This window comes from Euprymna scolopes, chromosome 43 (assembly GCF_053919585.1).
Source record: "Euprymna scolopes isolate OS-2025 chromosome 43, ASM5391958v1, whole genome shotgun sequence".
Lineage (NCBI taxonomy): Eukaryota > Metazoa > Mollusca > Cephalopoda > Sepiida > Sepiolidae > Euprymna > Euprymna scolopes.
This window is the reverse complement of record NC_136524.1, coordinates 8516927-8529110: the sequence shown is the minus strand read 5'-3', so window position 1 is coordinate 8529110 and position 12184 is coordinate 8516927. Positions and strand designations below refer to the sequence as shown.

General features: G+C 32.0%; 1 protein-coding gene across 3 annotated transcripts in view; it reads right to left on the bottom strand.

Annotated features, from left to right (window-relative positions):
- Positions 1–12184, bottom strand: part of LOC145268166 (spermidine synthase-like) — a 71655-nt gene that overhangs the window by 31735 nt on the left and 27736 nt on the right. For all 3 annotated transcript variants that reach the window (XM_080123376.1, XM_080123377.1, XM_080123378.1), the window contains exon 3: positions 7705–7825. In XM_080123376.1, coding sequence (XP_079979502.1) covers positions 7705–7825 — 121 coding nt within the window. The remainder of the gene's footprint in view (positions 1–7704; positions 7826–12184) is intronic.

The following is a 12184-nucleotide window of genomic DNA, read 5'->3' as shown; positions in this document are numbered from 1 at the left end:
GGAACATGAAAAAGAATTTAAAAAAACAACCGGGTAAATATACCCAGTGAACCAAGTGCAAGAGAGATTCAAACAATTGCATTTCAAGGGAGGGTCAGAATTTTAAAATAATCTCTTTGTGGAATATGCAAGATAATAGCTGGTGAATGTTTTCCATCCGGTAGAATGCCCTATTCTCAGCTTGAACAAACTGACAAGGAAATTAAAATATATAAGTAACCTGGCAAGACCATAGGGGAGACAACTGAAACAGCAAAACTGAAGCTGGGTATAGGACACTATATATACAAATATAGGAAAATTTGGGCACATTTTATTGGTTTGAAAGTATAGGGTTTTTTTGTATTTTTTTTTTTACCAATTGTCATAAAATTCTAACCATAGAATAGTATCATAAACCAAAAATTTTCACATAGTTTTGTCCCACGGCACGAAAGATATGAGTATTTCAATATTCAATTTGGCTACAAGTATAGATATATCCATATATCTCCTATATAATATTTTGATTGCAGAAATTCCCTTCTGGACCAAAGTACTGTAGGTTTGCAATAACAGATGCCACATTTATTATATCTAGACTATTAGCCAACCATTTTAGACACATTTGCTCATTATAATAAAATCCTATATTTCATCCTAGGAGCAACACTATCACAATCACAACCATCTATAGAGAAAGTAGTTCCTATTTTTACCTCTAAATACCGCCCAGTCATAAACTCTGCCTCATCTGCCATACTCTCCAGACTTCTCATCTATCGACTACCATTTTTTTTAAACATCGACAACTTCCTGTCTGAGAAATGTTTCAAAAACCAAAGTGATATCAAAAGCACCATCAGTGACTTCATCGCCACCAGAATACAAGATTTTTTATGTTACTGGTAATTATTTTGCATTGGCAAAAGTGTATTGGTTCTGATAGTGCTCATTTTGATCAATAAATTTTTGTTTGAGCCTAGATATGTCCATCTGAATTTAAAAGTTAGAAACCGCAAGAACTTTCTTGTCAACCTGGGAAGGTTAGAAATAGGATACAGGTAGAAATTAACACTGCTACTTATTTATCTCTTACTAGTAATGGCTGATTTGTTGGTACGGCAAATTTATCTTTTTAAGTGTGACATCTTATTGGATCAATGAAAACTTTGAACAGAAAAGTTCACTTTTAAGAATTTCTTCATTTAAAGTATCACACACTGCAGTCAACGTTAGTGAAGCTATTAAAAAGACAGAAGAATTTGACATTTCTAGCAAAATCGACATGAAGAGATAACGCAGCTAATATGGTAGCAGTAGAAACTAAGTATGCAGCTTTAACATGTTTCCTACATGTAACACCCCCGCGGGTGAAGTTACGTAAGGACTCCTGATCTTCTTGAAAACTTTGGCTTGTGTTGTCTGGTACTTTGTGAGGCATCACATTGAATCCTGGTATGCTGAAAACGACTAACAAAACTCACGTAGACAAAAAAGACAACAGACGCTTGAATTCTATTCTAATTTCATAAAATATATTACAGACTTTTTACAAATATATTGTTCAGTTCTTAATAAGTTTTAAAAGTCTCAAATCTTTCTTCTATTCGGAGATAGCACTCAGACAGGTTGGAGGAGGGGTGTGCTGGTCACGTCTTCAGGGAGCTGTGTTGTTACTTCAAGTTTCACGCACAAACTGAAATCTTTCGAGCAGCCTCAGCATTATATAGTCAGGTGTGTGTTCAGGGTGGAAAATTCCTCAAACCAATCAAATTACGACACGCATTGGGGAATTCAAATTTGCAGGTGTGCAATTCAGCAATATTTCCAAAATATGATATCTTTTCTCATGACCCCCAGAGTTCATCAGCTGTCAGTCAGAACACCTGGTACTGAGTCCGTCGAGCCAGACAATGTCAACACTATTATTCTAACATTTCCTATCTTTCGAATAACAATATATCTCTGATTTCCAAACAATAAACCAAAATATATCTTTTTTGACAAACAATAAACCAAAATATATCTTTTTTGACAAACAATAAACCAAAATATATCTTTTTTGACAATGAAATAAAATATATCTTTTTTGACAATGAAATAAAATATATGTCCATCTCTTCTACTTTAAATCTTTGGGATATCCACTGTTGCCCGGGATCTATTAAAGCTATCTTAGCATAGTTATCCCTCAGGTTGATCACGTTACATACACACATTATAGTGGACACCTTATCATGCCATGTTTACACAGAGATTCATGAAGGTCATGATATCTATTTGTAAACAAATAGTTAGGCACTTCAATCATTTACCTGCAGCTTTTGCAAGGAGTACCAGAAAAAAGTTAACTTAGATTTATTCCGGATGTCAATACAAGATGGAACAGCCAATATGATATGTTGTCAAGAGTATTTGAACAAAAAAATGCTTTTTTTTTTTCATACTGCAGTAAACATGTAAAATCACATTCTCTGGAACCCAACCAATGAAAGATGTTAGAAAAAATATTAAAAATATTGAGGTAATTCAGTAGAGAAGAAACCGTTTCTTATAACGCAAATTTAAGTTGTTGATTATTTTTTTAAAGGGTACAAGAATGAAGACGGTTTTATGGGTTAGATTCAACCCTTTCAGGATGAAAACTTCTTTTTAATGCTAGATTTAATAACTATTTACAGAATAATATCTAATTCTAGTAACATACCTTGATCCCAGATTCAAAACTGGTTTCCTTGAAAATAACTACAGTGGCCCGTATCATGAAAAGGCTGTTACAGAATGATTTGCTCAAGATACATCTATGCTATCAGCAAAGAAAAAAGACATCTCACCCAATGTTATGGAGACTGACTTGTCTAACAACTTATATTTCAGTTTTGCAAAGAAATGCCTTGCTGAATTAAACAAAGTGAAGAAAAGGTAGAACTAATAGACATGCTATAGAATGAAGCAGCCAATGGAATCAACAAATATAATCATTAATGGAAAGAAACTTTGTTCATGGAAGTTTAGGCACAGATAAAGAGTGGGGAAAATTATTGATAGTGGTTACAACTAAACAAGTGTTTTTTGTGAAAGTTTGGCGAGGGGGACAATAGATTGAAACTCAGATGAGCACTTGCCATGAAAATAACGATAAAGCAAAGACTGGCTTGCAACGTCTCTTCTGTGGGAAAGAGGTTGCAGGGAAGAGAAAAGGGCATCTATTTTGAACTCTGTTAAGACAGGATAAGGTGATTCTAGCAGCTCTTGCTCAGATGTGGCAGCAGTACTCCATCCTTAGAGGTACCTGGCTCTTAGATAGGTAGAGAATTGCATCAGCAGTGAGATATCTACTGGAGTAGTAGAAGGATCCCACATTTTTCCAGTGACGTTGGCAACAGATTTGATGTATGTGTTCCATTTCAGATCAGGAGTAAAGGTCAAGCCCAGAAGTTTGTCAAAACATGGAGCCTCCCCAAGATGAGAGCCATTCATTTCAATTGATGCCAGATGGGGATCAGAGCATTGATGATGTAAAGATTGAAGCATTATTTTGGATGCATTACAAGTAACCAGCCACCTCTTTCCTCATTGTACCACATGCGCAAGATCAGAAGAAAGAATCAGAGAGAAGTTGGTCATTTACAGCCTTTGATGTGTTGCCATAGATGGTAGTGTTGTCAGCATAAATGTCTACGAATGATCTTAGGATGTGATTTGGAACAGCAGTGATACATGTACACAGGTTCACATGTAGTACAGGGTGTCCATAAAGCGAGTTTACATTAAAAAAATTATATCTTAATTTGCATTTGTAATAAAAAAAATTGAAGATGCAAATAAAGTTATAAATTTTTTAATGCACACAGACTGTATGGACATCCAGGATGTACATAAAAGCGTTGGGCAAATATCTATATAAATGAACATTTGATGAGGTCGTTTACAGGCACTGATCCCATGGGCACTGATCCTCTAGGCTGGAGGTTAGAACTGCCAACTATCAACTAATTGTAGGTTCAATCCTTGACTAGGGATGGGTGTTAGTCTAGCCATACTGATGAGCTGTGATACAGCAAAACAGTACTATATGTGGAGGACTATATATGTGCATATATATATATTTTTTATTTTTCAATTGTATGGTTTTCAATTCAAGAATAGTTAGGAATTTCTTTAGCTGTTTCTTTTTTATATAAAATCTGGGATGGATACAAGGCATGAAACCTTGTTGCTATGTTTTTGCTTATAAGCGATCAAATTAAACAAATAAAATAAGTCTGTATACATATATGCAGGTATTTCTGTTTTGGAGATAGGGTACGATTATGAACGTCTCCAGTATCAAATAATCCTTATACTCTGTGAAATTTACTTTAGGTATGAAAAAAGAGGGGAGATAAAACATATGAGAAATATTTGGAATCAAATTTCCCCTTGCTGTTATTTTAAACCATTTGAAACCATAGCAGCAAGTTTTTGTCTTCCCTCCATCAAGGCCAGACGTTTTGGGAAAATATTAGATATTTTGTAATTCATATGCAAAACTAGGAAAACAAATGATAATGAATGAAATATTCGTAAAGGTGCAGCATTTTTCTCCCCACAAAAAATCCTTTTAAATTTCAAAAAGGTTTTCGAGAGTGTTGAAAAAAAAAAAATAACAGTTAAAATTCCAGGAAACAAATAGTTTTCAAGATATAAAGACATCATAGTTTTAAAAAGTGGGGAATAACTTTTCAATATTAATTTAACATAAAACGGACACCCACTTTATAGCCACCTTTTGGAGTCAGGGAGGGGTCTTATTTTTTTATTTTTTAGGGGTAGTGTTTGTGGCCTGGTAGACCAACAAAATCTACTTTAAAAAACTTGTTTTATAGGTTTTTGAGTGTGCTAAAAACAAATATCGCATTTAAATTTTCCGTAAGTATTTTTCCCGGTATTAAACAATGTAATTCTTTGTCATAAGTGGTGGTCAGGGTTGTATGCGCAAGCACGCACATATTTTTTGCTTAATATCCAGAAAAATACTTATGTATGGAAAATTTAAATGCAATATTCGTTTTTAGCACACCTTAAAACAAGTTTTTAAAGTAGTTTTTGTGTTGGTCTATCGACAACAATAAACACCACCCCTAAAAAAAAAAAAAAAAATTTTTTAAATTAAAAAAATAACAGAAACCTCTAAAAAGGTGGCCACAAATTGGGTGCCCATTTTATGTTAAATTGATATAGAAAAGTAATTCCTGACTTTTTGAAACAATAATGTGCAACCTTAAGGGCAAATGTCACATAACTCACTACATCAAAAGTCGCTGAGATTTCGATCATAAAATTGCCAAAAAAAGTGCTATATCTATATATGGATATATCTATACTCATAGTCAAATTGAATATTGAAATGCTCACATCTTTGGTTCTATGGGACGAAACTACATGAAAATTTGCAGGCTTTTAGAAGATTATAATACTATTCTATGGTTAAAATTTTATGACAATTGGTAAAAGAACTTATATTTTTAAACCAATAAAATATGCCCAAATATTTCTACATTTGTATATATAGTATCCTGGCAGACAGCTTCGGTTTTGCTGCTTAGACTGTCTCCCCTACATTTGTCAGTTTTGTTGCTTCGTTTGTCTCTCCTGTGGCCTTGCCAGGCCACTAATAAAACAATGGAATGAGTGTAGCTTTCAGAGCACATTTCAAATTCAGTCCCTAACAATTTAAATGCATGTTTCATAACAGTGTTGTGTTTGATGGGGATGTCAATTTAATGAGGCTTGAAAAGGAGGGGTGTGTCATGTTTGACTTTGAGCTCATTGGAATACTTGAAATTTAAAAATAAAAACCTAAAAAATAAAACAAAAAAAATACCTAAAAGCAAAAAAAAAAATAAAATAAATAAAATAAAATAAAATAAAAAACAGCCAATTTCAAACCAACTCATTTTCTGGCCAGGTCTTTATTTATCCTTCATTTGTTCATGACAATTCTTTTCACTCTCGTCCATATTTATTTTAGTCTCCCCTGTGAATTCAACCTTCTCCGTCAACTATTCTACATCTACTAACTCCAGAACTCTCATCCATTCTTTCAACATGCATAGAACAGATACTACACTTTGTACTATTTTAGAGCAAAACATTAAATTATACTTTCAAATAAAGCTAAGGCCGTCAAAAGTATGGGGAGTAGATGAGATGCCAGTGATCATTGTATCTATCCCACTCTTAAGCATAGTTTCGTTCTTTCACCATTCGACCATTACAAATCACCAGAATGCAATATTTACTCAATAGACATCTTTACTTAAAACATTCCTAATCCTACTTCAAAGATCTAGAAGTGCAAAAAGGAACCAAATCTTGTTCAAAGTGAAGTTCAATGATCAAAATTGTGGTGTCAAAAATGTCACCTGTATTGGTTCTAGAAATCTCAATGTAGTCGTTTCTCCTTGGAATTTAAAAAATACTTTCTTAAATTCCTTGACAAAAGACAAACCTTTGCTTAACCAATAGAACTTGGTTTGGAATTACTGTTAATCTATTACACTCTATGGATATTATTGTTGTACAGTAGAACCCCGGGATATGGCATTAATCCGTTCTGGGGTTGGGATCGTAAAGTGAAAACACAGTATGGTGGAGCCTAAGCAAAATTTTATACGGTACATATTAAAAATTATTAACAAAATACAATATAGTATATAATACAAATGTATATAATCAAATAACATTATAAATAAAACTGTAAGGCGGGGCAAATACTGTAACCAGGGTCCGGAAAAACATCATATTCTACATTGTAACCTAGTTGGTTGGTTGGTTGGTTGTTTTTGTTTTACGGCATATCAACCTTTTTCAGGTTATTTAATGCCGAATCCGGTGATTTTGAAGAAATTTTTTTTAATAGAATATATTTGTTTTTTGCAAGTCAGTTTCTATTTAATCCATAGTTGGGACCCTAACAGGTACTACCACTCCGGGTCAGAGTGGACCTGGGAACAATGGCAATTAAAGGGTGGCTCCACACTCCCCAGAGCCCGCAAGCTGGGGCCTCACCATCGGATATAGTTTAAGGTCATATCCAGGACCCCCATTGAGGGACTTTTACCCTCTGCAGGGGGGCAATCGGCGTATTCTAATGCCCCACCGACAGGGCCCATTGTAACCTGGAAAAAAAAAAAAAAAAAAAAAAAAAAAAACACATCCTAGGGCCATCATATCTTAGGGTTCTACTGTATCTGACGTTTGAAACAGAGGAATTCAAAAAGGAACGTTTCAGAATTTTTGAGATAAGAATTGATAATTTGGATTTGGATTTTTTGGACTACTACATGGATAGTAGTCCATATCCATGGAGGTGCTCATTGCAGGTGGTGTTAATGTCTGTTCCAGTACTCCACGTGACTACATAAGGTTAATGAAAAATATATCGGAACTTTTTTGTATGTAAGAAAAGGCTAATTAAAATTGTTTTATAAAAATATACAAAGCAATAACATATGTCCGTTATAAAACTTCATTGGCTACAATATGGTCCAAGTAGTGAGTCTCTATGGTGAAAAGAACTGACATCAGTGACAAAGTTTGGTGGCAATTGGTCAAGTAACATGGATGTTAGGAGGTAGACAAATAAATGAACAAACTTAATTAAAAACAATCTTTTTGGTGTAGGTAAATTTAAGAAATATAAAGGCTTATCAAAAATTTATAAAAATGTCTACTCACATTTTCTGGAGACGGATGAGAATTCAACGGAAGATGAGCAATCATTTCTTGATAGGCAAATTCATCCCTTTCTGTACACTGGATAATTCCATCAAGAACCAACACATTTCCAAATGTTTTGCTATATCAGATTCAACAAAATTAAAGAAACAATTTAAATGTATCGATAAACAAATAAAGAATTCAAGTATTAGACCTAGGATTTCTGAGACTTTATACTGAAGTAAAAAAAAAAAGTAAAAAATAGAAAAAAAAAAAAATAGTATATAACACAATTAGAGCTGTTAATATATCATTCTAGTTTATTCAAAAAACATTTCATTTACCAACAATTGCTTCTGTTAATTTTTGTAAATATATACAATTAGGGTGTACAGAAAAAAAGGCAGACAATATAAGTTGCATCTAATATTTATTAGTAAAAACATTACTTTTATATTCCTTTTTCTTATCACTCCAATCAAAAGGGGAATGTAGTCTGTTGTTTCTTTTTTTTGTTTTTTCTTTTGCGTTTAATCGTGGCCTTCGTTATAAAGATGGCCGGCCAGCTGAAAAAATGACGTCATCGCCGAGGTCCCAACAAGCAAGATATGTGGAACTCTTGACTGTCAATAATGAACAGTAATTTTTACAGACAGCGTTACAAAACTTCAAAATTGGATTAAAATAAAGAAATAAAGAAAGAACACGATGAGTTATACTGAAACTCATCTAATATTAATAATAAAAAAATAATAAAAAAAACAAGTTGTTTGTTTAAGTATTATAAGCAATTGAATATTTCGTTGTATTATAGATTTTAAAGATTAGAATGCGTTCTTTAATTACTTATAAATTACATTTTAAAAAAATTAGGGAACACGATTTGATTTGTAGTAAACTTGAAGTTTATTTGATATAATTAAATAAAAATTATGCATGTAAGATTATGAATATTTGAAGCAGAACACAAGCAAAATATTTGATATGAGTTAAGACAATAAACAAATATTAAAATTAAACTATTTTTTTTAATCAAAATGAATTTTTTTTAATCAAAATGAATTTTTTTCTTGATCAAAATTAATTTTTTTTAATCAAAATGAATTTTTTTTAATCAAAATGAACCACAATCAAAAAAACAATATTTTTAAAAATCGAAATTAATTTTTTTTAAAATCGAAATGAATATTTTTTAAATCATTTGAACAATATTTTTTTAAATCAAAACTGAAAAACGAACGATGAATTAGTTTAACTGAAAAACGAACGATGAATTAGTTTAACTGAAAAACGAACGATGAATTAGTTTAATTGAAAAACGAACAATAAATTAGTTTAACTGAAGAACAAACGATAAGTTAAAATTAAAATCAAACAAATAATGTTAGTATAAACAAAGTTACTAATGCAGAAATATTTCAAATATTAAATACATCAGACATTATAAAAATCCGTTGTGGAATTTAATTAAAAGTTTGAATTTTTCTGAAATTTTTTTTTTTATTAATGTTGTCATTCTCCTTGCGACAAAAATTATTTATGAGGGAATTCGAAGAACTCCATATGAGCATTTTTTCAATTTGTTGTATCACACGAGTCAACATTAAATAAAAGATGTTGATCAGCCAAAATATTTAAGGTTATATACATGGCTAATTTTCTTTGATGAATAGAATGAAAGAAAGAATCGCATTTGGTAAGTTTATTTATGACTATATAATTATATAACACAATATTATTAGTTGTATCATTTGGGTATAACAGAGAACCTCTGTTAATACCCTGAAAGTAGCTGTTTATTTCAGCTATTTCTTCAATAGTATCTCTCCCAGATATTAAGTTTTTGCAACTATTGCATTTCAATTTTTTAAAAACTGCATGACAGCAATAGTCTGTTAAGTATAATATAACAGGAAGTACTGCTTTGCACCGATTAATATCATCTTCTGTTACATCTATGTTAAATTTATAAACATCTAACTGTTGTTCTGTTGTCATTTCATCCCAGTTAGTTCTTGTAAATTCTTCAAATCAATAGTTTGGTTAAGTGGTAAACTCAATTTTAAAACTGATAACATTCTAAGTTTTTTTTCACATTCATACACTTGACGTATCGATATATTATACTGATCCCCGCTAAGTTGCCGATACTGGCCAAACCTTGCCTCAAGGTTATCTGTCTGAAACTTTCCTGGTAATATATACACCATGTTCAGTTCTCTAATGCAATATTTAGTTAATTCTAAAATTGCGTAAGTTGTATGGTGCAAAGCAGTATATGTTTCCTTTGTTAACTTACCAGTTCTTCCAGGTATGCTATTCCAAGTTTCTAACCAGTCACAGAACATAGAGAGAAATCTGTAATTATCACCATTTAATGTAAGTGGATTTGCATATTTATTACGAAGCTGAAAACCTTTATTTGGTGTTTTCACATTCAGTATTGTCCACCAAATATAAAATATTTGTATGTATTCTGCGATTTCTGCATAATTTGGCAAGCATTCCTGTTTGCCTAAGGTTAGCAAACCTTGAATAGTATATTCGTTGAAAATTTGCAAAACCAAATTAACATTTTGCCTTTCAAAAGTAGTGGGAGAAAGGGCCTTTGCAGTCAACTTATAACAATATTTTAAAAGTGATTGAGATTCTATCGCATAAAGTTTATGCAAACTAGAAAATGGAGCATTTTGGATGTTATCCAATTCATGATTTCCATTATAACAAAACTTTGGGAACATCATGCATTTACTTTCATCTTTTTGGCCAAGCCAATTGTTTCTAATTCATTTTAGTATATGTACTGAGTCGAATAAGAAAAAAAGAGGTCTAGACGTTATAAATGGATGTGGATAGACAATTGAAAGCTTTGCTGGGCTACAAAAGAAAGCCATGGCTTTTTTATTTATTGCATTATTATCTGTTATAACACATAATACTCTAAAGCCTATCTCCTCTAAGCCAATTATTAAACGTTTGATTATGTCAAATAAGTTCTCAGCTCGAAGACATTTAGTTGGCATAACATGCACAACATCCTTATATTGTGAGAATACACTGCTAAGCATAAAAGCAAATGCACTTGTGGCAGGTTCATTGCTGTTGTTAGCTAAACCAACAATATTACCACCTTTATAATCAAGATAAGGTTTGAGATGTATTTCATCAATAAGTAAAGATACTGTGGTGTCTTTCGGCATTAGTAACTTGAATTTATTTTTAATATACATGAGGAAATTGTTATGTTGTTCAATTACAGGATTCATAGACATTGATAAGGTTAATCTCCTGATAGTTGAATAACATGGTAAAATCACATTTTTAGTGTCTCTTAACAGTCTGTACCCTCTAGGGGAGCAGTTATATAATAAAGAAGAGAATATCATCATTTCACTTGAATAATTAACCTTATTCATTGTCATTATATTTATTTGTTCATAAATGAATTTAATTGAATTGACATATTTGAATGACTCATCTTGTACTAACAAAAATGACAAGATTAATTTTAATAAAGAAATTGTATTTGACGTTTTGGTTTGCTGTTCTTCGATGTCCATTTTTTTCATGTTTTCCATCAAAATCTGTAGAGTATTTTTATCGGTTACATGTTTAGGAACCTTATACTCTCCTATAGAACTCATTTTAACATCATTGCAGAATACTGCAACGGCCAAGTCCGATTCAATTACAAGGGACATTTTTATCTTTGGGCATGGGCATCTGTATATATGATATATCATAATAGTATTTTCCTGCCTAATAAAAGTCCAATAATTTTTATTTAGGAAGTTCAATTTTGTTTCCAAATCATCGATGCTATGGAAAGTGTTACGTTTTTGTAACTCTAACTCGTCAGCAACACTTTCACATAAGGCACGCTTAAGGGCAGAGTTTTCTAAACGCATTTTCTTTGCGTTAGGGGACTCTCTAAAAGTGGTTGATGATAAATAGGAGAGACAGTTTGGTAGTATTCTAGGAATAGCACCATCTCTAAGACATGGATTTTTTAATTTAGCAGTGATTGACTTTCCGGTTTTTTCATCAAATGCTGTAGTCTCTCGCCGTATGTCTTCAGGTCGAAAATGAAGTTCACATACCTAAAGAAATAATTTAAAAGAAAACCGTACCATATGTTTGACTTTTACAAAAATTACGGGTTTGTATTATTGTACACATAGATTCGAAAAAGTTGTCAAAAAACAAATATATAACAAATAAATGTTATCAAAGGCAAGATAAGTTACTTTTCTACCAAACTGGATATAATTTTGGTGTTTTTATTCAGTGTAACATGTTTATTCAGCTCGAAAAACATGCAGTGTTTACCGATGTATTGGAAAATTCAAAATGGCGGCCGACTCTTAAGCACGGTAAGTTCGGGAAAAGGTGTTATAAATAATAAACTAGACAAAATACTGTTAGAAATTCGCTCAATATATATTACCGTGACATAGGTTGACATATATTCGGTGTTTTTTTAATAGTATTTTGTCTA